The sequence below is a fragment of the Phyllostomus discolor genome, chromosome 5 (genome assembly GCF_004126475.2).
Source record: "Phyllostomus discolor isolate MPI-MPIP mPhyDis1 chromosome 5, mPhyDis1.pri.v3, whole genome shotgun sequence".
In the NCBI taxonomy this organism is placed as follows: domain Eukaryota; kingdom Metazoa; phylum Chordata; class Mammalia; order Chiroptera; family Phyllostomidae; genus Phyllostomus; species Phyllostomus discolor.
In genome coordinates this window covers 46,132,078-46,159,571 of record NC_040907.2, presented here as the reverse complement: position 1 = coordinate 46,159,571, position 27,494 = coordinate 46,132,078, and the positions used below count along the sequence as shown (strand labels likewise).

General features: G+C 38.2%; 1 protein-coding gene across 2 annotated transcripts in view; it reads right to left on the bottom strand.

The window, feature by feature from the left end:
- Positions 1-1,598: 1,598 nt before the first annotated feature.
- The window catches only part of ALG6 (ALG6 alpha-1,3-glucosyltransferase), a 38,525-nt gene continuing 12,629 nt past the window's right edge, over positions 1,599-27,494 (bottom strand). The window contains exons 5-15 of one of the 2 annotated variants that reach the window (XM_028512029.2): positions 27,009-27,097; positions 24,111-24,193; positions 23,392-23,456; positions 17,768-17,953; positions 17,053-17,188; positions 15,026-15,111; positions 13,321-13,405; positions 8,841-8,911; positions 6,425-6,493; positions 6,126-6,324; positions 1,599-1,886 (exon numbers count right to left, since the gene is read on the bottom strand). In XM_028512029.2, the coding sequence (XP_028367830.1) occupies positions 1,689-1,886; positions 6,126-6,324; positions 6,425-6,493; positions 8,841-8,911; positions 13,321-13,405; positions 15,026-15,111; positions 17,053-17,188; positions 17,768-17,953; positions 23,392-23,456; positions 24,111-24,193; positions 27,009-27,097 (1,267 nt within the window). In that variant the 3' untranslated portion in view covers positions 1,599-1,688. The remainder of the gene's footprint in view (positions 1,887-6,125; positions 6,325-6,424; positions 6,494-8,840; positions 8,912-13,320; positions 13,406-15,025; positions 15,112-17,052; positions 17,189-17,767; positions 17,954-23,391; positions 23,457-24,110; positions 24,194-27,008; positions 27,098-27,494) is intronic. The other variant, XM_036026213.1, reaches the window with a different exon arrangement.

Here is a 27,494-nt window from a genome sequence, read left to right as displayed (position 1 = left end):
GAAAACTACATTTACTTATTGAAATGAGTAATTTCCTTTAAAAAGGGGCTAAATTCTCATTAAACTCGGTGTATTTGTAGATATTTTTAAGTTATATTTTACTGATTATGCTATTACAGTTGTCCTGACTTTTCCCCCTTTGCCCCCTCTACCCAGCACCCCCACTCCCTGAAGCAATCCCCACACCCTTGTTTGTGTCCACTGGTAATGCATGTAAGTCCTTTGGTGCTCCCTTTCCTACATTGTACTTTACATCCGATGGCTATTCTGTAACTTCTTATTTGTACCTCTTAATCCCCTCACCTCTCACCCATTCTCCCACACCACCTCCCCCTCCTCTTTAACCTTTGGCATGTTAATTATGATGTGTCTTGAGTGGGCCTCTTTGCATTCATCTTGTTTGGGGCTCTTCATGCTTTCTGGACTTGCATGTCTATTTTCTTCACCAAATCAGGGAAGTTTTCTTTCATTATTTTTTCAAATAGATTTCCAATTTTTTGGAAATCTATTTCTCTTCTCCTTCTGGCATCCCTATGAAGCGAATGTTGAATTGCTTGAAGTTGTCCCACAGGCTGTTTATCCTTGGTATTGGCGGGGGTGGGGAGGGAGTTTAATTCCTTTTTTTTTCTTTTTGTTCTGATTGGTTGTTTTTTGGTCTCTTATGTTCCAAATCATTTATTTGATTCTCAGCTTCATCCACTCTAGTGTTGTTTCCCTGTAAATTGTTATTTCAATTAATGCATCCTTCATTTCTGACTGGATCTTTTTTATGCTGTTAATGTCCTCACTAAGTTCCTTGAGCATCCTTATAACCAGTGTTTTAAACTCTGCATCTGATTGATTGCTTATCTCCATTTTGTTTAGCTGTTTTTCTGGAATTTTGTTCTGTTCTTTCATATTTGGGCCATGTTTCTTTGTCTCCTCATTTTGGCAGCCTGCCTATGTTTGTTTCTAAGTATTAGGTAGAACTTCTCTGACTCTGTGTCTTGGTAGTGTGGCCTATTGTAGTAGGTCTAGTGGCACAGCCTCCCCTATCACCCAAGCTGGGTATTCAAGGTGCACCCTTTGTGTGGGCTGAGTACACCCTCCTCTTGCAGTACAGCATTGGCTGTTGTTGGCAGATCAGTGGGAAGGATTTACCCAAGCCAGGCAGCTGCAAAGACTGTCTGTGACCACTTACTATCTACCTCTGCCCTATGTGGAGGATCAGCTGTGCAGGGGCAGGATGGTGGTACTCCAGCGTGGTCTGTAGCTGTCCACTGAGTACCTTGGCCCTGGGGTTTCCCAGGTGGTACAGGCCAAGGTCAGCCACCATGTGTGTTTTGTCAGGGGCCACCGTTCCTGAGCTATAAAAACAATCTGAGAAGGCTGCTACTTCTGCAGGGCTTGAAGATTCCCAGGCAAAGCCAAGCTGGCTGGCTGCTGCTAGTGCCAGGCCTGAGGCCACACTGAGGCCAGCTGTTGCTTGGTTGAGAGGATTTAGGAAGTTGTGAAGCATCACCCAAGACCATCCATTCATATGGAAAAGCTGCTCAGGTGGGTCTGTAAGTTGGCTGGGGTGGAATCTTCCTTGGGGAATTCTCTTCCCTATAATTACATAATTCTCAAAATGATCATTTTATTTGTACATAGCAAAAAGTTCACAAAACTTTTTAGCACTGTTAACATTTTCACATTTGGGGATATAGCTAGTTGACTTTCTTCTGATTTCTTCCATTTTTGAAATCCCACATGATTACAATGTTAAAGTACACCAGGAAGAACAGGAGTTTCAGGAAGGACACAAAACACACCAATACAGAAAATAAGTCTGGGTATTTCTGAGGAGGATCCAGCGTTACAGTCATCAGTGTCAGAAGGACCATTGTGATTACTGACATAAGAAACTGTAAGGAGGAAAAAGAAGCATTAGTAACATCAGTTAAATGTACTGGTAACACTGATTATAGCTGTAAGTCAGCAGAATTGAAGGGGAGGGTTGGGGGAGCACCATCTCTTCATGATGGACCTCAACTTAGGCTGCAAGTTACAATCAACTGGGGTTAAATATCTCAATGCCCTTGCCACACCCAAGACCAATTAAATCAGCGTTTCTGGGGTAGGCCTCAGGATTTTTTAAAAATTAAGTGACTCCCATGTATAGCAAAAGCCTAAAAACACCTGTCTTGTACTTGGTACCACTCAGGCACTGCAGAAAGTTTCCTGGAACAGGTAGTGTTGATAGTTGGGATTAAATTCACAGCATGCTCTAGGACCCCAAGTCCCTATAGGATATAAAATTCTAAGCTAATCTAAGAACCCACTTATGGAAAAGTTATCCATGGCAAATGGAAAATTATATTTCATGCTCACTACGCTCTCAATGAGCTAGTGCTACAGTAAGCATGGTAATGTATGTGCAGGAAAATGTCCTCTGGCCTCAGAGTTTTCCTTTTAATTAAGGGAATACATAAACTACTTAAATAAAATCACAAGGTCACATTTTATTAAATGCCAAAATGAGGAGTAAAAGTAACTTCATTCACTAGAATTACGTAGCAGTCAGGTTTCTCCTCCAGACTAGTGCCCTGTATGATAGAACTTCTGCAACGATGGAAATGTCTGTGTACCCTAAACAGGAAGGTGCTAACTACATGTGACTACTGAGCATTTGAAATGTTCCTGCTTCAAATGAGCTAAATTTTGTATTGCATTTAATTTTGTTAAGTTTAAATTTCTACGTGTGTCTAGTGGCTACAGTATTGGACAGTGTAGCTCTATACTCTGAGCCCCTTTAAGACAAGGACCAGCCAGCTCTTATTTTATCCCTAACATGGCACATAAGTACACAGAAGCTGCTTAAGTGAATGTGGGAAGCAAACAGTAAGGAACAGTAGTCAGCGACTTTCATGAAGGAGGGAGGATGTAAACAGAGCCCTACAAGATGCTTTCATGGCTGTACTGTGAGTAGAGAGTAATGCAGTGATCATTCCAGATGGAAGAGTGGGATGGATGGGAGCTAAAAAGCTTTGCAAACAGGTATAAATAGGCTACAAGTATCCTTCAAAGTAAAAATCCCCGAGTCAGCCTTGTGGGGAGTGAAAATTTCTGAATGAAATTATCAACTTAAACTCAAGAAATATGGGACTGATTGAAATTTCATGGTACTATGAACTTGAACCAGTATTAAAATACATGCTAAAATTCCTCCCATTTTTAAATAACTCAATCTAATTACCCTCACTGTCTGCTCCCATTTATAGCAAAGTTTCCCCCAAAATTGGCTATAACTTGGTGCGTCCAATTCCTCCATTCATTAGTGAACCCACACCAATTAGGCGTTCACCCCAATCACTCATCAAACTGCCCTGATCGAAGACCCGCAATAACCTCCACTGTACTAAGTCCAGTGGTCAATTATTACTGCCTTATAGGATCTCCCAGCAGCATCAAAAATAGCACAACACTCCCATATCCTGGAAGCACTTGGCTTCCATGACACCATATTCCTGGTGTTTCCCCATCTTACTAGTTAACCCTTCTCAGGAGCTTTGCATGTTCCTTCTCAGGTCCCCTACACCTCCATGCACTATCCTATCCCATGGCTCAGGACTTGGTCTTGTTAATCTATACTCACACCTTTGGTGAGCTCATGCAGTGACACAACTAATTATATGCCAAAAACTCAGATTACTGTCTCCAGTCTAGACCTCCCCTAAATTCCAGATGCATATATCCAAATGCTCCTTAATATCTCCATTTAGATATCTACTTGGCATCCAAAACTGAAAACATGCAAAAGCTATCTTCAATAAGACTGATGGCTGACTTCTCATGAGAAAACACGGAAGCCTAAAGGCACTGGGATGGATGACATTCAAATTGCTCAAAGAAAAAGAAGACCTGTTTCTAGCAAAAGTACCCTTCCAAAATTAAAGAGAAATTAATAAAACAAAGTCAATACATTTGGAAATACTGAAATAATACAGAGTATGTTCTCCAAACACGTCAAAATTAAATCAGAATACAAAAACAGGAAGAAATCTGGTAAGTCCCCAAATACTTCTTTTGGAAACAACAAATTTTGGGGTTTTTAAAGATTTTATTTATTTATTTTTAGAGAGAGGGGAAGGGAAGGAGAAAGAGGGAGAAAAATATCAATGTGTGGTTGCCTCTCGTGCGCCCTCTACTGGGGACTGGACCTGCAACCCAGGCTTGTGCCCTGACTGGGAATCAAACCAATGACCCTTTGCTTTGCAATCTGGCGCTCAATCCACTGAGCTACACCAGCCAGGGCTGGAAACAACAAATTTCTTAACAATTTTTGAGCCAAAGAATAAATCACAATGAAAATGGGCTATACTTTTAACTAAATACAACATGTATGTCAAAATATATGGAATGCTACTTAAACATGACACCGAAGGAAATTTGTGGATTTGAATGCCTGCGTAAAAATGGAAGGACATCCTCAAATCAATCACCTGACCTTTAAGAAACAAGATGAAGAGTAAACCAAACCCAAAGCAAGCAAAAAAAAAATAGTAAAAGTAAAACCAAAATCAATGAAATAAATACACCAGTCAGAGAAAGACAAATACCATATGATTTCACTCATATATGGAATCTAATGAACAAACTGAACTAACAAGCAAAATAGAGACAGACTCTCAGAGAGCAGGATGACAGCTATGGGGTGGGAGGAGGTTAGGTGGTGAAGGGATTGAGCAAAAAAGGAAAAAGAACTCATGGACACAGACAACAGTGTGGTGATTATGGGGGGAGGGAGCACATGAGGACTAAATGGTAATTAAAAGAACAATTAAAAATTATTAAATTAAAAAATACCAAAAAAAGAGAGAAAACCAGTGAACAGTAGCTGGTTCTATAACAAGATCAATGAAACCAACAAACTAGCTAGACTAACCAAGGAAGAATAAGAGAAGACACAAATTCCCAAAATTAGGAGTGAAAAATAGACACCACTCTTTACCAGACATAAAAACAAATGGCACAGGACTATTAAGAACAACTGTAAGCTAACAAATTAGATAACAGATGAAATGGACAAACTTTTAGACACACCACTACAACTCTCAAGAAATATAGAAAGTCTAAATAGACCTATAACAAGAGATTGAATTAATCAGTTTTTAGTCCCACAAAGGAAGGCCCAGACACAGATGGCTTCACTGGTGAGTTATACCAAATGTTTATAGAAGAATTAATACCAGTGCTTCATAGACTCTTCCAAAAAGTAGTAGCGGAGCACTGCCCAAGTCATTCCATTCGGCAGGTATTGGTATCAACCCTGACACCAAAACCAGGAAAAGACATCACAGGAAAAGAAAACTACACATCAACATCCCTTATGAATACAGAGGCAAAAGTCTACAAAATACTGGCAAACCCAAACGAGTGGTGTATAAAAACGACTGTACATCATGATCCAGTGGGACTCATCCCAAGAATGCAAGGTTAGTTCCACGTACAAAAACAAGGCAACATACCACAATAATAAAGGGGGGAAATCACATGACCATATCATTAAATATACAAAAAGCATGACAAAATCCAATAGCTTTTTATGCTAAAAAGTAAAGAATTAAATAAACTAGGAATAGAAGAACTTCCTAACCAAATAAAGGCCATCAATTTAAAACCCCACAGCTAACATCATAGTTAAGGTGAAAGGCTGGATGCTTTGCTCCTAAAATTATGAAGAAGAAATGTCTACTTTTGCCGCTTGTCATATTCAACATTGTACCAGAGATTCTAGCCAGGGCAATTAGACAAGATGTTAAGAATTAAATAGCAGCCCTGACTGGTGTGGCTCAGAGGGCATCATCCCACAGAGCAAAAGGTCACCAATTCTATTCCTGATCAAAGCACATGCCTGGGTTGTGGGCCCGGTCCCTGGTTGGGGCACGTGTGAAAGACAACCACCCGATCAATGTCTCTCTCAGGTAAATGTTTCTCTCACACATCAATGTTTCTTCCTTCTCTTTCTCCCTCCCTCCCCCTTTCTGAAAATAAATAAAATCTAAAAAGAAACAGAAACAACGAACTATAATACCAAGCTATAGTAATCAAGACAATGTGGTAATGCCATTAGCTAAGTACCATTCCTTAACTGAACAACTTACCAAATGTTGTATAATTCTGGGAAGAAATGTAAAACACGGAAGATATTTCCTCACAGAAATGGAAAAGGATTTCAGCTGTAGTTCTTCTTCTGAAGTCTTTTCAAAAATGGAAAAGGAAGTTGCACATGCTATAAAAAATGCCATCACTGTTACAACTGTGGGCATTAGGAGGTCATCCTTCAACAGAAGAGGGAGCATACTGTAAGGAAAACAGAAACCATAATCACTTTGTAAAAGCGTTTTAAATGAGTTTATAAGAACTATACTGAGAATATCACATGGACATTGGTTTGACTCACCTAAATGTTGACACAAGTAAAAACCAAGTAGACATAAAAGGAATTTCACTTAGAACTAAGCAGACAGGTCTAAAATGATAAAGAAAAAATACTTTAATTTTATAGACTATAATTTCAACTCTTGTAAAAAAATATAAACACATTTTATGTCTTATTTTCAGGGAAGCTAATAAAACAAAAACTGAAAACAACCAGCAAGGTCTTCAGATGGACTACTGGTTCATTTTTTTATAACTATCACTCCAAACTAAGTGAGTTTAAACACAGAGCGGTGTCAGCTACTTAAGATAACTGTAAAGATGCTCTTCCAGAATTCAGTCCAAGGGAAAAACAAGGGAATGTTTTTTCTCGGTCATACAAACAGTGGCTTTTAAAAAAAGATCAGATAAGCAGATCTAAACAGAGAAAGAGAGCCGCTTCATATATTTCATCATCCTTGGTGAACATGATGTGAATTCCCAGTATAGTGGTTTTCAAGCTTCTTTTTCTGACCCTCCATGTTACACAGCACTCAGCTAAGTTAAAAACTAAAGTTGAAACACAGGATCATCCTCTGCCACTGAAGAGAGGACAACAGAGGTAAAAAAGAACTATAAAGGGAACAAGGTGATGATGGTCAAATAAAAAAACCAACAGGAAGAAGCTACATGAAAAGAGCAATAGTCTAGGAACAGGAAGTGTAATGCCAATAAATGGAACCACTGACTTTACCAAAGAGTTGTTTAGGGTCGTAAGTGCAAACTGTGACTTTCTTACCACCAACCCCTAGTCCCTTTACCTTCTAGGTTCAACTGTGGCAATGATGCTCAGGAACAGGGCTGGCCAGAAGACCGTCTCTTCTCTGCCACTAGTGTATGTGCTTTGAACAAATTATTAATGTAACCTTTTTCCTTATGTGTAATTGAAATAATAATAATTTATATTGTTAAGTAGTTGAAAAAACTCTAACAAGTATTATAGTAATTGGGGCCTAAAAGCTAATCTGAATGGTCAGATTACAGGTCACTGAATGAGCTACCTTTCTATGGGGTAGAAATTCTAGGGGAAATATACATGTGTGAAAGCAATACCTCACCACAGTTCTGTCCCCTGGCACTAGGGATTTGTGTACCGTCAGCCTAGCCTCATAGAACGGTGGTAACTCAGGTTCAGACTTGGGAAGACGAAATCAAGCTGTCCTCCCAGACTGCAATGATATGAGACTATTTTGTTCAGAGCAAAGAAGCCTTCTGCACAGGCTAGCCCACCTTTCTATAAAGCTATGCACCGAGGTTTTAGTCCAAAGCTCTATCTTCCATTTGTCATTGGTCACTCTGTACATTATCTTCCACAGAAACCCAGCAAATAGGGTGAGGGATATAGTGGCTGTAGCTTGGGATTCAAGTATTCCAATGTGTTCTAGGCAAATACTGAATACTCTTTGAATATTGGGATAATATACCCCTAACTGTTAAGCAATTTCGGTGAAGACCAAGAAAAGAAATTTTTTTTTAAAGATTTTATTTATTTATTTTTTTTAGGGAGGGAAGGGAGGGAGATAGAGATAGAGAGATAGAGAGAGAGAGAGAGAAAGAGAGAGAAACATCAATGTGCGGTTGCTGGGGGTTATGGCCTGCAACCCAGGAATGTACCCTGGCTGGGAATCGAACCTGGGACACTTTGGTTCCCAGCCCGTGCTCAATCCACTGAGCTACACCAGCCAGGGCTTCAAGAAAAGAAACTTAATGCTCCTAAAACAAAGTAGTTTGGTTAGAGATTGCAAATAGGGTCTAACCAAAGGTTCTGCAAAACAAATAGAAAGGAGGCAACATATGAAAGCCACTAAAGAGGTGACTAGAGAGAGAAGGCTGCTGAACAGATACGGAAATAAAAAATGGCAAAACATGACAAACACTCCAATCCCAGGAAAGCCTCTTTGGAAGACATATTTTTTATTACCATATAGAAAATATATGAAGAAACAGGCCCTGGCTGATGTGGCTAAGTGGATTGAGTGCCAGCCTGCCAACCAAAAGGTTGCCAGTTTGATTCCCAATCAGGGCACATGCCAGTAGGGGGCGTGTGAGAGGCAACCACACACTGATGCTTCTCTCCATCTTTCTCCCTCCCTTCCCCTCTCTCTAAAAATAAATAAATAAAATCTTTTAAAAATAACAAAATATATGAAGAAACAGGAAGAAATAAGTATGTCAGTAATAATTCTATGAAATATTTTCAGTTTAAACTATAAAGAAGTAAAACTGTAAGAGATCATCATTCTGAAAAAAATTTGACTTAAATAATTTTATTCTACTATGTAACATTTGTGTAGTTGTTTTGCACTTAGGTAATTTTATGTAAGTAATAAATTCATCTATATATTATAAACACATAATAAATAATAACTAAATAAAACACTAGAAACATTTTTACTTACAATGATACCAAGAGAATGGACTTTTCATGTACGTGGAAAGAAAATAAAAAGAATGATAGTGCACAGGTAACCTTTAAGAAAAATGGGAAAAAAAGAAAAATGAGATAAAACAACTTACAAAATATGATAGCAATTTAATTATGAATCTGAATAAAAATAACTTCAACTAAAACCTTTTATGTATCTTCTATCTAGAAGGAAAATATATACACATTAATATGCATAATATTTTACTCAAATATATAATTAAAATATTTTTGAAAAAACTGATTACACTATACTTAACCATGTAAAATAAACTCATTGATACTGTAACCAATAAACAAAAACTACTGAATACTTCAGACACGATAATTATACCTCCATCCTCCCTTGGACTCTGACAATTTAAATTAAAAAGGATGAAGGACAGGAAGGTCAAAATCTGAAACTGGCAAAACAAATCTATTTCAATGTTTTTAAATCATGCATTTCAATAAAATAAATGTTTGATAATCATTTTCTTTATATACATATGATTTCACTGAACATAAAACAAAAAGTAACAAGCTAACAAAACAAACTTATACATAACAGACAACAGAATGGGGGTCACCAGAGGGGACAGGGGCTGGGAGGCGTGTGACCTGGGTAAAGGGGGTCAAATATATGGTGACGGAAGGAAACTAGACTTTGAGTGGTGACCGTGCAATAGAGTACACAAATGCTGAATTACAATCTTCTACACCTGAGAATTATGTTATTAATCAATGTTACCCCAACAAATTTAATTTTAAAAGAAAAAAAAGAAATGAAATATGCACTTCAATAAACTATAGTAATCATTTGTTATTTGGGGTTTTAAGTAAAACATTACCTAGATTCCCAGAAGTTTATATTCTGAATATTAGACATCTATGTCTATACATATCTAATCTGGTTATTCAAGCAAAAAACATGGGTCATGCCCTGGCTGGTGTGGCTTCATGGATTCAGCACTGGACTGTGAAGCAAAGGGTTGCTGCTCAATTCCCAGTCAGGGCACATGCCTGGGTTGCACGCCAAGTCCCCAGAATGGGGCATATGAGAGGCAACCACACACTGATGTTTCTCTCCCTCTCTTTCTCCCTCCCTTCCCCTCTCTCTAAAAGTAAATAAATAAAATCTTTTTTAAAAAGTGGGTCACTACACTGTACCTGGTACATATCCAACCCATCAGCAAATCCTCTACACCACCCTAACACAGTACCCACCCATTTCTCTCCACTCCCTCTCCTGAGCACCCCCTCCTTTCTCTCAGACCACTGCAATAACTTCCTAATCAGTAACACTCTGGCCTCCCTCCAGTCCATTCTCCACTCTGCCACCATGTCAGATAACGCAAATTGTTTAAATTTCTTCAGCTACTTCACTTAGAATAAAATCCACACTCCTACATTATCTGGGTCCTGCCTTCCTCTTCCAGTCTATTACTGTCCCCCTCACTCACTTCACACCAGCCCTTCACACCTGTGCCCTTATGCCTCAAATATGCCAAATGTGTTCCTGCCTTAAAGAAAAAATTCTTTTTGTCAAGTCAGAGCCCAGATCTCCTTGGGATTGGCTCTTTCTGGTCGGCCATTCTGATCTAGGCTCAGCTGTCATTTCCCGCAAAAGGCCTGCCCTTACTCGGTCTACAGTAGTGCCCCCTCACCACAGCCCACCAGGCCCACCAGCGTTCTTTTCACACAACGCTATTTCCCTCCTAACCCTCATTATTCCCAGGTATTCTCTTGTTCACTCATGCATTTTGTTTACTGTGATTCTGCCACTGGCATAAAAGGCCCGATTAAGAGTTCAGAAATGTTAACTGCCATTTATTTACATGCCAGAACCTAGAAAAGGACCTAACACATCAGAGAGAACTCCATAAACACTATCTGAGTAAATTAAATGTCAATCATTTTGCTGCTATAAATAATTAGTATTCATACTATCAACTACCTCAATTATAGACTTATATTGAGATTGGAACTGAGGGTAATATAATCTTCATGGAAAGGAAAACACTTGAGTGAAAATGAGAAATGTTTTTAAAGCTCTCAGAAGTATGGTACATTTACACAATGGAATTCTATGCAGCAGAAAGAAAGAAGGAGCTCCTACCCTTTTCAACAGCTTGGATGGAGTTGGAAAGCATTATGCTAAGTGAAATAAGCCAGGCAGTGAAAGACAAATACCACATGATCTCACCTTTAACAGGAACCTAAACAACAAAACAAAGAAACAAGAAAAATATAGTCAAAGACACTGAAATAGAGGACAGGCTGACAGTGACCAGAGGGGAGAGAAGAGGGAATTTCAGGGGAGGATGGGAAGGGTTTACAGGAACAAATATAAAAGACACATGGACAAAAACTAGGGGGAGGGTGGTAATGGGAAGGAGATGGGGAGGCATGGGTGAGCAGGCTGGAATGGGAGTAAAAGGGAGAAAACTGTACTTAAACAATGATTAAAATCAAATTTTTAAAAAAAGCTCTCAGAAATATTCAAGAATTCAAAACATCAACAAAAATAGAATAACAAAAGGCATTAACGTAAGTCTTTTTTAGTTTTTTAAAAATATTTTATTTATTTATATTTAGAGAGGGGGAAGAGAGTGAGAAAGAGGAAAAAACCTCAATGTGTGGTTGCCTCTTATGCTCCCCCTACTGAAGACCTGGCCTCAAACCCAGCCATGCGCCCTGACTGAGAACCAAACCGGAGACCCTTTGGTTCACAGGATGGCGCTCAGCTCACCGAGCCACACCAGCCAGGGCAGTCTTTCTTAGTTTTTTAAACACAATGGCTTGTATTAAAACATAGCAAATAGAATAAAATTAGGGAACTGAGAGAAAGAAAACGTTTTTTTTCTGGCTTTTAATCCCTAAAAGTAAATCATCTCTAGCACTGCCACAGTTATTCAAACTCTGAAATTCAGTTCCATTATCTTAGAAATACACCTTCATTTAGCATGCTATTTCCTAGAAAAATAGCATAATCTTGAGTAAGCTTGCCAGTATTTCAAGTTAGGCCTATTGAAGACATCGGAGCATTACTAACCACATCCCTCCTGCTCTACAAGTCCTGTAGAATATTAACTGTAAATGACAGTGTACTCAGAGTTCATTCACAGAATGAAATAACAGGAATTGTCAATAAAAAGTTAATCAAAAAGAGAAGAAGAACATGAAACTACCTTTTTTACATTGTGGTACTCATGCACTTTTGAAATATTTCACTAGTATGCTATGTTCTGGCTTGCTTTTAGAATGCAATGTATGTATGTGGCAGTCCCAGAACTGAAACCCTAATTTCTAAAGTGTTATCCCCTTATAAAGTCCACTGACTTACTGTTTGCATCAGCCAAATTTTCTTGACACATTAAAAGATATTTTTCAAATGTCATTTTATGGACCACGGCACGCAGGAACTAAACTATCAGTACCATAGGAATACAACCTGGGGGACTTTGTAAACCCACTCAGAGGGTCCCTAAAGTCCAGGATATGGAACTAACACCACTTCACACTGGCACAAGTCAGCTTCCTAAAACAGAAATCTGTCCCCTCCCCTGCTTAAAAATCTTTTATTAGCTCTTCTTGCATATAAATCCAACTCCAACTTACTCAACCCAACATTCAAGCTCTTAACACAATTTGATCCTTTTTTAAAAAGATTTCATTTAGAAACTGGGGAACAGAGGGAGAGAAATACCAATATGTGAGAGATACATTGATCGGTTGCCCCTTGCATACCCCAAACTGGGCACCTGGCCACCGGGCATGTGCCTGGGAATCGAACTGGACGCCTTTTGATTTGCACACTGGCACTCAGTCCACTGAGCCACACCAGCCAGGGCATGGTTTTTCTGACTTATCTCTCACTATAGCCTATCTTTAACACACACACACACACACACACACACACACCACAAATTTCATTATTCAATAACTGTTCCTAGAGCATTCCCTCTCTTTTCTCACCTCTGTACCTTCAAACTCTTTCTCCTGTCTTAAATTCTCTTCTGCTATATAACCTTCTATTCCAAATCTTGCCCAGCTTTCAAAATTTGGCTCCAATCCCACTTGCTCTAAAAGGCTGTCTAACATCTGCACCCTAATTAGTTAATATCTCCTTTTCCTGCACAATCACGGCACCTAATTTGTACCAAACAGAACCTAATGCCATCTATATTAACACAAAATTATTTAAGCATATGTCTATCACATTGTTTTCTTCTTTGTATTCCCTCATTGACTAATACAAAGAAGAACTTAGATAACTGTTGAATGAAACCGAAAGATTCTAATTGCTCAACCTAGTGCCCAACACAGCACCTAAGTATGTCAAACACTCAACAAACATTTGTCAAATAAATGAATGTCCCAATCCAAGAAAGCTGTTCGAAGCAAGAAAATAATTATCTCTATTTTTAAAAGATCAGTTGCATCAAGAATTAAGTATCTAATGAGAAACTTACCAGAGAAAATCTGAATGCTTTGGGACAGGGCTGGAGTGTTAATTTTATACATGCAGGAAGCAGGCTCAAAAATGTAAAACAAAAGCTAAAAAAATGAATTTAAAAATATTTATCTTTGTAGAGTAAGGAGCACATTACTTATCAACTTAAATTGCTTTCAAATTAAAGTTTATTTTTATTTTTTAAATTTAAGACTAAATAACATTTAAATAAAATCTTTACATTGAAACATGTACACTCTTTAATATATACATGATCGTATAATACAGAACAAAACATTATAGTTTTAAATGTTGCTTATGCTATTTTACTAGTTAGTACCATTTATAGAAAAGATACAAAGATAGACAGCTAAACATCAATTATCAAACACTCGAAACAAGAAAACATAACCAAGTAAAAAGAGACAGTGCTCTATTTGTAATGGAAACATTCATTGAATGTACTCATCAGAGAATCTCCCTGGCACTAGCTGAAGTTGTGGGTTGGGTTCCTAGTCACAGCACACACACGCCTGGGTTTCGGGTTTGGTTCCCAGTCAGGGCACTTCCAAGAAGCAACTGATCAATGTTTCTTTCTCACATCAATATTTCTCTCCTTCTCTTTCTCCCTCCCTTCCCCTCTCCCTAAAATCAATAAGCCTGTCTTCAGGTGAGAATATAAACAAACAAACAAACAAGGAAGGAAGCTATCTTTCTCTCTCTGGCCCTCATTTCACAAAGGCTGATTATCTGGTTTTTAAGACCCCGGAAAATAAAAAATTAACAAGTTTAGAAAGGGAGTGGGGAGCTGCTAGAACTTCTCCTAGGGGTGGCTGGTAGGCAGGGGGGGAAAAGAACTCAATGAGCAGAGCCACCTGGAGCCATGAAGTACCGTAGCAATCAGCTCTTGAAAGCCCTGGAAACTAGGACTGTAACACAACACAGTAATGGATTTTCCCCTTGTGGTGGCTTCCTGCTGTGTCATCTTGTCTAGGCTGAACTAGAGTCCTTGTTGCATGGGCTACAAGGGACATTCTTGAAAGAACTCATGGACAAAGGGGGCAGCACCCATTCTGTAGCACACACACACCTTCACCCAGTTATGCAAGCATTTAACCTTGGTGCTGCTCAGAGACTGTGCAGATCTAATAAAAGTCCCTCATAAGTCGATTTTTAGTTCATCTATAGGAAGATAGTCTAGGGTGCACCTGACTCAATCAGTTGGAAACCCTTTAAAAGGGCTTACTTAGTCTTTCCCTAAGCTCAGAGATTCTTAACATCAGCTGGGTCTGAATCACACTCCTCCTTCCCCTTAAATATGCCTTCCTGATGCCTCCGTGGACTTCCAGTTTGCTTAGCCAGTCCCCACAACTGTATAAGCTGTTTCCTCATAGCAAACTCATACATGCAGGGGGACACACACAGACCTCCTACTCACTCTCCTTCTCTAGTTGAACCCTGACTTGTACACCAAAGAAAATCACAACTCCTCAGCATAATAATGTCCAACCATGTTGAGCATATGCTCTGTTTAAGGAAGAGGCAAGTAGGTACAATCCAGGAAGATTTTCACATAAAGTATTTCAAATAAAAGAGTGTTGTATAGAGGAGTTGTATTACGTTATGTGGAAAATTCCCTAATAATGCCAGGTAGGTGAGATACGACCATAAGACTTTTAGAGAAAAGCATATAAAACACTATATACAAACTTTGTGTCTCTTACCTGATTATTAACTGAGTGTGACGTGGCAAAATATCCTTGATCTTCAGAAAGACACTTAAGCTGCACCAGAGATTGGCTACTTTATCCTTAAAAGAGATGTCTTAGTTTTACATTCTCATATAATTGAAAGGAATATTAAACTCCACAGACTACAGCCCATAACCTCTAAATAAACTTTGTTCACAATTTTATAACTAAGTTGATTGAACTTCCCAAGTAATGCATACATATACACACAGACCAGCATTTTTCATTTTTTTGTAATGGGAGTTGATCTAAATCACTAGCCAACCATAATCTAGATGTTCCCAAGAAATATTTGCTATCTTTCCAAGAACAGCAACACTATCCCTAAATAATTGCATTATTCATTTTGGAAATTTTTCTAGAAATCTTTTGTTTCCCTAATTTTTAAAACGCATACTATGTGAGCTGTTTTATCCCACATCTGAAATTATCTAGTATAACTTCCTAGCTACTACCAATGACAAGAGTTAATTTCTCATACACCAAGAAGTTTAAAGACATTAGCAGTTGTGCCAGGATCACTTTCAAAATTAAATTTGTAACTACAGCTCTCTCTCCCTGAAACCCATCCTCTACACAGCTGCTTGACTCACAGCTGTGCAGGCCTGACATCAAGAAAGCAGCCATCGCCGGACAGCTGTACTATCCCACTTCCCTCGGTCAGATCAAAGAACACGCTCTTCAGATTCTGAGAGCAGCAAGTGAGTGGAGGTGACCAGCAACACCATCGAACAACTATGAGATACTCATTTTTATAATTATCATGATAAACACCATTTTTGAAATGGAAGGCAAAGCAAATAACCAGGAAGCTCACATAGAGAATTAAACTTCATATGTGTTAAGGTTAGAAAAATATAAAGTTAGGAGCACAATTTTCAAAGCTCAAATCACAGCTTTGCCACACACTATCAGACCTCAGTTTTCTGGTATGTAAAGTGGGTATAGTAGCTACCTTGGAGCCATTGTAAGGATCAAATAAAATCACATGTGAGGTGTCTGGCACCGAACAAGCGGTGATAACAACAGTGACTAGTTATGTTCAACAACAACAGCAGCAGCAGCGTGTCCATTGACATGGAAGTCACTCATTCTCCCTCTCCCTCCACAAAACCAAACGCTCTTGGTCTCCTTCAAACTGCTGGTTCCCTCCTCTCACAGATCCAATTTACATATTCAAAAAACAGAAAGATACGTATACTTTTCTAATTTTTTAAAAGAAATGTTTATTCAAAAGCAAATTATCTATAAATATGCTGTCTCTGTCTAACTTTATTAAAAGGCCTTTTTGTTTCAGAAAAATGGTTTGTTTAATTTAATTACTAAATCTAAATCATCAAATTATCCATGTAATAAAAGTTTAACAAGAGTGATTAAGCTAGCGTTAAATGAAATGAAAGATTCTCATTAATAATTACTATGGATGAAGGTTATATTTATATATCTCATAAGGAATTATGAGATCTATCAAAGGAAACATGATCATTAGTTTAATAAATAATTTCCTAAGACCAAAAAAAGAATATAAACCATTTTTAATATATTTATTGATTTTAGAGAGGAAGGGGGAGAAAGAGAGACATCGATTAGTTTTTCCACTCATTTATGCATTTATTGGTTGCTTCATGTATGTGCCTTGACTGGGGATTGAACCCACAACCTTAACATACTGGGATGATGTCCTAACCAACAGAGCTACCGAGCCAGGGCTGTAGCTGCAACTTCTCAGACTGTCTTTCATTATGAACCCTATTTCATTAGAAAAAAAATATGTAATTGAATTATAGATCTCATGATGGCATAAATATGACCTATGCACGTAATGCCAGCTGAACATGCCAGCTGAGCTAGAGATTATACACTGGATTAAAGCGTTGGCAAGGAATGATTGCAAGAAGAGAGGAGCTAAAGATACTATTCCCTGTATGTCTTCTACAGGAAATCGCAGAGGTCATAGGAAAGGCAGCAGAAAGGGGTGAGAGGAGAGTTTTTAAACATACCTCAAATAATCCACGATCGACTGGGAAAAGCCTTCTTAGAACCTGCAGGGTTTGTTCCTTTTCCGAAAAGAATGGCAGCCAGCAGACAATGAAGGAAGCCACAACCGTACAAGCCAGCTTAATTAACAACACAAACCTAGAACAAAAACAAAGGCAACCAGTAAGACAAGGAGAGGTTAATACTTCTGAGAAATCTCAACTTCAATCTCACTAAATATAATAAATGCAAATGTAATGATAAATCTATGTCACCGATATAGGTTTAAGATAGGAGTCTACTCAAATCACAGTGAAGAAATTCAAAACCATTGAGATGTGCACTTCTGCAACAAAAAAAAACTATCACCATCCTAATTAACATTGAACTTAGATGCCATTCCTATGCAGCCATGAAGAAAAATGTCAAATCAGGATGTATTTCTAATTAGAATATGATCTAACATGCTCTTAAATGGATGAAATCCTTCAGCAGTGCCCTAACAAACCAACCCACGTTACCTCCAGCAAATGTACATTGATCAAAGTATTTTTCTAGTTAGAAAAATTTAAAATAACAAAGAGCATGACTTAATCTCTCTTCCCACTCACCCCTTAGCCAACACATTAATAAGAAATCACCAGAGGTAAAGCAAAAGACCACCTTCCTCCAGGTAAGTCTGCCACATAAATTCTCTGAAGTTAATTGTTAAAATTCCAGTATTTAAAAGCCACTCACCCTTTTCCTTTCAGACCTTTTTTAAAACACTTGCCAAGTAAAAAGCAAAAAAATGGCAAGGAGTGATACAGTTCCATCTGTTTATAGTTTAGAGCTAAGCAAAATGCCAGTGATCCTAGCACGTCCCAGTGACACGAGACTCCAAGAACGCCCCACAAGGCAAAGCCTAGACTCACAGAATTGTACCTGTTCGTGGGTCAAGGAAATCGTCTCCATAATTAGAAGAGGCAGCTCTTGCATTTTATACAGTGTATTTTATACACAACTTTAAAATACTATTTAATGAAAGCCATTTCTAAATAGAAATTCAAAGTATTTAAGTGGTAAACATTTGAAATTATAAAGACTGGCCTCAAATATATTAAATCTGTTTTTAAGTATATTTTATTGGTTATGCTATTACAGTTTTTCCAATTTTCCCCCTCTGCCCTACACCCCCCAACTCTCCAACATTCCCCCACTTAGCTCATGTCCGTGGGTTGTACACATAAGTTCTCTGAATTCTCTGTTTCCTGTACCATTCTTAACCTCTCCCCATCCACTTTATGCCTACCAACTATGCTTCTTTTTCCCTGTACCTTTCCCCTACTCTTCCCCTCCCCCTCCCCACTGAAAACCCTCCATATGGTCTCCATTTCTCTGATTCTGTTCCTGTTCTAGTTGTTTGCTTAGTTTTGGTTTTCATTGTTTTTCTTTTCTTTTTCTGATTCCATCGCTGATAGTTGTGAGTTTTTGTCATTTTACTGTTTATAGTTTTTTATCTTAAGTTTCTTAGATATCTAAGTCCCTTTAACATTTCATATAATAAGGGCTTGGTGATGATGAACTCCTTTAACTTGACCTTATCTGGGAAGCACTTTATCTGCCCTTCCATTCTAAATGACACCTTTGCTGGATAGAGTCATCTTGGATGTAGGTCCTTGCCTTTCATGACTTCAAATACTTCTTTCCAGTCCCTTCTTGCCTGTCAGGTTTCTTTTGAGAAATCAGCTGACAGTCTTATGGGAATTCCTTTGTAGGTAACTATCTCCTTTCCTATTGCTGCTTTTAAGATTCTCTCTTTATGTTTAATCTTGGGTAACTTAATGATGATGTGCCTTGGTGTGTTCCTCTTTGGGTCCAACTTCTTTGGAACTCTCTGGACTTCCTGGAAGTCTATTTCCTTTGCCAGACTGGGAAAGTTTTCTTTCATTATTTGCTCAAATAAGTTTTCAATTTCTTGGTCATCATCTTCTCCTTCTGGCACCCCTATAATTCAGATACTGGAATGTTTAAAGTTGTCCCAGAGGTTCCTAAGCCTCTCTTCGTTTTTTTGAATTCTTGTTTCTTCATTCTGTTCTGGTCAGATGTTTATTTCTTCCTTTTGTTCCAAATCGTTGAGTTGAGTCCTGGTTTCCTTCCTGTCACTGTTGGTTCCCTGAATATTTTGTTTTATTTCCCTTTGGGTGGGCTTCATTTGTTCTTTCATTTTTAGCCAAGCTCAATCAGTTCTGTGATCATCTTGATTACCATGGTTTTGAATTCTTCATCAGATAGGTTGGCTATCTCCTCATTGCTTAGCTCTTTCTCTGGAGCTTTGTTCTGTTCTTTCATTTGAACCCTCTTTTTTTGTCTCATGGCACCTGTTTATTTGTAAGGGGGCAGGGCCTTAGGTATTCACCAGGGAGGAGCAACCCTCTTTGCTGCTCTGCAGTATTGTCTGTATGGGAGGAGCCAAAGAGGGAACAATGAAGCTGGCTTGCTGGTCTCTAGTCCCACTTTCCACGAACCCTCCTGTGAGAATAGGAGTGTCTCCCACTGCAGCAACCCCCTCCATAGTCCACAGTCAGCTCTGAGGTTCAGTTTCCTGTTCAGTCAGCCCCACCGACGCAGTCCGCCGCTTTGCCTCTCCATTCTCCCATTGGCCCCCATCTCGCTCTTTACTGGTCTGGTTGGTCTGGTTGGCTGTTTAAGTCCTTGGTTGTCGGAGTTCCATGGAGTTTGATTTTCTGGCACTTCTGGTTGTTTATTGATTTTAGATTGGTTGTTATCCTCCTTTCGGTTATGCAAGGAAGCGAAAGGGTTTCTACCTATGCCTCCATCTCAGCCAGAACTCTGTCAAAAGGATCTGATGAAGCAATCTTGGCCATCTTGGTTGGCCATCACCTCTCATCCACAGGGCGCAACCTAGTTCAAGCCTCAGGTTTCAGAGGGAGGTGGCCAGCCTGAAGACTTCAACCTGTGGAAGGTTACTGGCTCTTTACAAAAGGATATAAGTCAGGAACCACCAAACAGAAAGATGCAGAGGGCAAAGTACGGGGCTGGGGGCTGGCACTTCTATGGCCCCTCCAGGTGCACCATTGCAAAAACACCCCAACCTGTTCACCTGCTTGGGAGCTCCTAAATCTGCTGTTAGAGTAACTGATTTGTGCAGATTTAAAAGGACTCTAAATAGTTAACATGTATCTTTGTTTCTGCTAGACTATTTCACAGTTATTACTAAAATAACACACCAAATCTAGAGAATAAAATGATGCTTCACAAGTTTTTTAAAAACACAAAATTTACTGGTATCACTATAATTCTTCAATAATATGCATCAATATAATTAATATATGTTCTTGATTATAAACTAATAGCATTGTTATATTAAAACATCATAATTAGCCCTGGCTGGCATAGCCCAGTGGACTGAGTGCAGGCTGTGAACCAGGCATCGCAGGTTCGATTCCCAGTCAGGGCAAATGCCTAGGTTGCAGGCCATGGCCCCCAGCAACCGCACATTGATGTCTCTCTCTCCCTCCCCTCCTTCCTTCTCTAAAAATAAATAAATAAATAAATAACATCAAAATTTAAATTTCAGTTTGAAATGGTGAGCTAAGCCCTAATGTTTACCTCCTCTTCTTCCCTAGGCCCCCTTAAAATGATAGGGAATTTTTTAAAATATAAATTCACAGCCATAAAGAGAACGGGAAGATGGGTTACAACAAATCAAGATTTCAACCCATTTCCAGAAGACAGAAAGTGGTAATAAATAAAACAGGATGGAAGAAGCCACAAGCACAGAAGAAGCTTAGACAAGCAAAGAACCAACCTACCCTACAAGCCCCTAGGGAACTCTACAAACACCAAGCAGTCAGAGGGTTTGAGTAATATTTTGAAAAGAAAACAAGAAGATTAACTGAAAATCCCTAGATGAAGAAATCAAATCCCACCTCACTCCCGTGCAAAGACAATCTGGCAGCCAAAGCATTTACCACTTCCCACGCCCCACCTGCCCCAAGCAACAAAAGAACTATTTCTCCAAAGAAACAGAATAAACCTTCTGGGATGGCTAGTGGGGAAGTTAACACTATAGTGCAGAGCCCTCCACACTCTGAAATTTAAGGATCCCAAAGCATACAGGCCAGCTCCCTGCCCGCTTCACCTCCAGTGGACCAAATAAAGAGCTCGAGTGCAGCTTTTTCTTCTGCCTGACTCTCAAATAACGACAGATACTCTAGGATCAAATAAACATTGAAGGAAAAAAACTAAGACCAAAATGAAAAGGGAAAATATTGACGCTGGATGAATGGAAATAATTCAGAAAACAGTGAGCAAAAAAAAAGTAAACTGAAATTTAAGATATGCTTAACAAAACAAATGAAATTTAATGGAAGTGTTAGAGATAGGGAAAAGATAATCTTCCAAACCATAAAAAGACAAAGAGATGCTGAAGATGGAGATGAAAAAAACCTAACACCTCATAAGCTCAAGAAAGAGTGAAGTGAGAAAATATCAAAGAGAATTTCCCAAAACTGAAAAACACAAGTCTTCAACATGAATGACCCACAGAGTATCCAAAACAATTGTCAAAAACACCTAATGCCTGAATTGATTTATTTCAGAGCCCAAAATAAAAACAGTAATGACAACAGCAGCCGCAGTAACAACAGATAATGATAGCCATAAATACTTAGCACAGTACTTAGTATTTTTCAAATGCTTTTCAAATATTAATTCAATCCATTCTCAGAAAGCTTACAAAGTAAGGGTTATTATTATGTCCACTTTACAAATGAGGAAAGTAAAGTACACAGTGGTTGAAAAACGTGTCACTATAAACTGACATAATCCCCCAAAGCTTCAAGGGTTTGATTCAAATCACAGAGGAGATTTCCTGGAAAGTTAAAATGAAAATGACTGACGACTGGTGAAGAAGAACGCCTAAAACTTTCACACCATGGCGAATGGTAGTGTTAATTAGCATAGCAGACTTCAAAACCATTTGGGAATACGTAAAATGAAACATGTGCACACCTGTAACTCAGCAATTCTACTCATAAAAATATACATTTATATGTGTACAGAGACATTTACAAGAAAATTCATAGCAACATATTCATCACAGCCAAAATCTGGAGGCAATCCAAATGTCCACTAGTAGTAGAATTCTGTGTTTTCTTGCAGTGGAATATTATAAACCAATGTAAGTGGGCAAACTACAGCTGCTACAACCACATGAATAACTCTCACAGACAAAATGATGAGCCCAAAACGACAAACACAGAGGAATATCTAGTGTGCTGTCTCTTTCATACAAAGTTCTAAAAGCAGGGGAACTGAACTAGAATATCAGTACTTGGCCGCGTTTGGGAAAGGAGGAGACAGAAGGACCCAGGAGGTGTACAGGTGTGGTGCTGGATACTGGCAGGACGCTGCTTTCGATACAGGTTATAGTCTGCCAATTCGCTACACTGCACATTTACCTTCAGTGCACTTTTCTGTATTGGTGTTACATTTCTAAGTAAATATAGCTTTAAAAATCTTGAAAACAACTTCTTTTCTTTAAATCAGTATTTTATATCCAATAACCCTGATCCTACAATGCCAAAAAGACCCCAAAAAAAAACCTCAATTAGGAAAATGGGCAGATTAAAAAATATGATAAAAACAACTACAGATTTGACTATCTTTTGCAAGTCGTTTAACAGACACACATATTAATTTTATTATAACTAAAACGGACTGGCATCAAAAGGAAATCTCATAGTTAAGCAATCATGTAGCTGTGAACTATGTCTTTTTGGGGGACAGATAATGACATTTAATACACTAAATGATAAACTATAGAGCCAGGTACAGATTTTTATCAACTTTTCTCCAAAATTTGTTTACTTGAATGTTCCTTATCTTAGTTATCAAAATCACACATAAAATCCACATAGTAAATTTTAATCTTTCGGTTTGTTTCCTGAAGCTTCCAGCTACAACTGTTACAGAAACATCTTGTTTTAAAACTGAGAAAACTACCCTATTGTTCTTCCTTTGCTGGTGTCGGATAACAGCTCCAAAAGACAGGAGGTGAGTGGCACCTTTTTCAAATTAGGAAAGTATGCGTATACTTGGCCCTTTTCCTCCCATTTTCCAGAAGAGCTAATCAGTTACCAAGTCAAACTGGTGTGAAAAAACAATTCTACTTTTAACAGATCTTTTTTTACCATTTAAATAAAGCTTCGTGAAGAGATTCTTATATACCACTGTGAAAATAGTTTATATAATAAGCAAGTACCCTAATAGATACCACAGAATGACATCACACAAATTGAGCCTAGATTTCATAATATGTATGCATCTGACTTAATTTCTAAATTAGTAAAGGATACTGAAAATGTCCGTAGTCAATAAGAATAAGGCCTGGATACAGCAATATGCATAATGCATTAGCAACCTGTAAAGAAAAATATTGTGAATTAGGAGAGTAACCTGTTACTTGAATCAAACAGGGTAAAAGCGTAGTTTCATTTAACACAGTTGCAAATGTCCCCCCCTTACCTTCTAGTTACCAAAAAATTTCATTTTTATAAAAACAACTCTAAACACTACAGTTTTCATGGAGGTGATACTTCATGGATAGGATACCTCAGTAAAAAGGGAAAAATCACTAAAAGGTATTTGTCAGAGAAAGCACGTTTAGATACACAGATCAGAGACGTTTATCTAATGACTATCCTACATAAAATCACCAAAGGGAGCGCTGGTTAACTGTGACTCTGAGACAATGTAGCAGCTTTTCAGGTGCCTGTCGGTGTGGTCCTTCTCACTCCCTGCCAACTCAAACCCAGAGCTCCTATTAAGAGACACATTCAACATGCTGTGCCATCCAGCAGTAAACAACTTCTAGAATTCAGTGCACCTCATTACTATAGTTGGGCATTAAAATAATTAAGGTAAGTTGATGTTTTATAAATGAAAATTAATTAAGAGGTAAACAATTCTGTATTAGTATTTATTTCCAAAAGCATGGCTTCCTTAAGCTCCATACTAAATAGCTAAGCTAATAAAAAATTTCAGATATGAAATATCAGGTTGTTTTAAAACATACCTTTTTCTTACTTGACATTTCTTTTAAACAACAACAGTACAGAACCACTGCAGGTATATAAATCAGCAAGTCAGCAATTAACACTGAAAAAAAAACACGCAAATGATGTGAATTATGAGACCACCAGGATCTATACACAATAATGTATTAACTGTCTCCTTCCCTCCAACTCTGAGTGGGAATTCTGTTCACACAAGGTTCCCACCCACCCTGGACAAGTCCTTTACATGGGAGTCCTTTCTATTCCCTTCACCCCTGCCAAATTTCCACTGATATGGTATTACACAGTCTCTTTCCTTAATTTTCTCTAACAAATTCACATATTAAATCAATTAGCTGTATCCAAAAGTAATTCTCTTTGCTCTGACTTGGATTTAACAATTAAGATTACTGAAAATAAAGGTAGACAACATTTTTTAAAATATCTGTATATTCCAAATTTTCTGGTGTGGATACCTCAAATGCAATAATCGATACATAGGAATCTTTTTTAAATGTTACTTAAAAATACATAAACTTTTACTAATTAATAAATATAAAGAACTTGAGAGACCCAGGTGAGGAGGAAACTTAAGAAATGTTTTTACAAAAAAACCCCTCGTAATTCTAAATGTCCAATCCTTTTAGACCAAAGAAAAACAAATAATGTACATTAATTTCTTCAACAATATAACACAGCTATCCAAAGAGCCTATTTTTTTCTTGTACTACACAAAACACAGTGTCCAGAACAAGGTAAATGATAGAAAACGGTCAGTGTTAGAGATATGTGATCTGTTTTCTGCTCCAGATGCCACATTTCGGATGACACTGGCAAACTGAAACATATTCCAAGGAGCACAACCAAGGCCTCAAAACCGTAATCGCATTCAACAAACTGGTCATCTGAGAGATAACTAAAGCATCTCAGAACGTCTAACCTGGGGGAAAAGGTGACTTCAAATGTCTCTGGGTATTAAGTACACACATGACGGATCAGGCTTGTTCTATGTAGCCCAAGGAAACAGAAAGTAAAATCACTAGTGGAGGATCAATATAAGAAAGAAACTTTTAATGACTGAGGCTCTCTGAAAATAAAATAGTCCCTAAAGATTGAATTCCTGCCCTGGCCAGGTAGCTCAGTTGGTCAGAATGTCGACCCAACAGGCCAAGGTTGCGGGTTCCATCTCCAGTCAGAGCACATGCAAGAAACAACCAGTGAATGAATGCATAAATGAGTGGAACAACAGATCACTGTTTCTCTCTCTACTCACACCCAAAATAAATAAATAAATTTTAAAAAATTGTGAGTTTTCTGCAGATACAAGGGGGAACCAAAAACAAAACAAAACAAACAAAAAAACTGGAATTATTTCCTGGAGGGTGAGCCCCTTGTAATACAGGCTTCCCTCGATAGGTGTGCTCTAGGACCCCACTATATCACTGCACCAGCCAGCACTGTTGTGAGAGGTTGCTCTGGGCTTCAGTGATTTTTTTTTTTTTTTAAGACTCTTTCAATGTGTTTGCCCATTTCAAGATGGGTGATTTATGGGTGCACCTCCCCACAGCACAGAACAAAAACAGCAGGACCCTTGTGCCCCTTCATTCATCCAATTTTGCCCCAAGTGACTTTTTTTTGTTTCCCCAGATTTAAAAAGTCCTTGAAGGGAAATGTATTGCCAAGTGGGAAAGGTGAAAAGAAAAACAGCAAAAGCACTAAGAGGCATCAAAATCGACAAGTTTAAAAACTGTTTTGAGCAGTGGAAAAAACATCTCAATAGGTGTTTTGCATCAAATGGAGAGTACTTTGAGGGTGACTTAAGTTTAAAGATGTGAGAATAAATACACAATATTTTATAAATAAAATCCTATTTGGGGGAGCCCCCCCCCATGTAGGTATTGGTTCAAAAGCTAAGTAATCCTGTGGTGAGTATGCAGTTCAGATAGGATGGAAGCATTGTGGGGAAAAGGTAACTATGGGAGAGGGAAAGACAGGCAAGGCATTATCTCTTGGGCCTGAGATTCCACACCTGGATGAGTAACAAAGAGAACAAACTCTACTAAATTTAGGCTAATTAAGGAAAAGTTCCAGGCTAGCATTAAAGTCTAAATCAAACAGGGTAAATTCTGTTAACACAAGGCATCATGTAAAACTTTTAAAATCATGTAAAAGCTTTTAAAGCAACCTAAACTTACTACCTTCAACTCTTAGAACAAACACAATAAATTCTCCATAGACATTTGATAAGTGGATAATTTAATTTAGCAACAAGGCATAGCAACACAACGAATGAGATACAACTGTAAAGTTTACTTTAAGAAAAAGCCTAAAGGGCCCTAGCTAATGTGGCTCAGTGGATTGTGCGCCAGCTGGGAACCAAAGGGTCCCGGATTCAAATCCCAGTCAGGGCACATGCCTGGGCTGCAGGCCAGGTGCCCAGTGGGAAGCACGCAACAGGCAACCACACATTGATATTTCTTTCCCTTTCTTTCTCCTTCCCTTCCCCTCTGTCCAAAAATAAATAAATAAAATTTTTAAAAGGAGAAGAAAGAAAAGATTAAAGGGATTTGGAATTAGGATATTAAGTAACAGCCTAAACAAAACTTCACTTTATAGCTATCTGACCTCAAATGAGCTATTCATCTCACTTACCTGTGCTTCCATTTCTTCACCTTAAAATAAAGGTAATAATAGTATTTACCTCATTTGGGTGTTCAAATTATTAAGTGAGATAATAAATGTAAACCACTCAGAATTATTCCTTTCTACTTTTTCCTCTTTTAGTTTACAATCTACACATATATGTATATTATAGTTGTAGTCTTAAAATAAGTAGGAACAACAATAAAGCCTCTTTCCAATTTGTTCAAAAAATTTTTTTAATCCAATTTTGCACTCAATACCTATTGTTCTTTTACCTGTTGCACGCATGAAGAGCTTGTGTGCCTCACTCTCATATCCACGTGAGGTGTGGAGAGCAATCCAGTCTGGATTTATAATCTTTGCCCTGCAAATCAAAGCATATACACATGCACTCACTAAATTCCCTTTCACTTTTAGCAAAATGGACATCTGAGGACATAAGAATCTATTTTGAGAAATGGCCACTGCTCCTATAAAACAACAGAGTCAAGGCCTACGCATTGGTCCTTTTATTTAATCAAGTGAGGCTGACTTAAGCTATACGACAGTCTGCCCTGCTCCCTTCCAATGAAACCCTGTAATAACATGTTACTAAGAAACCCATCGCTCCAATTCTTCCAGTGTAAAAATAATCCGATGTGTCGAATTGAACGCATATAATTTATATTCCTTTCAGTTAGTGTAACAATCAGCTATAATAAATAGCTATTAATCATAAATCATTGCATAAAACTAAACATAATTGTTAAAGATAAAATAAG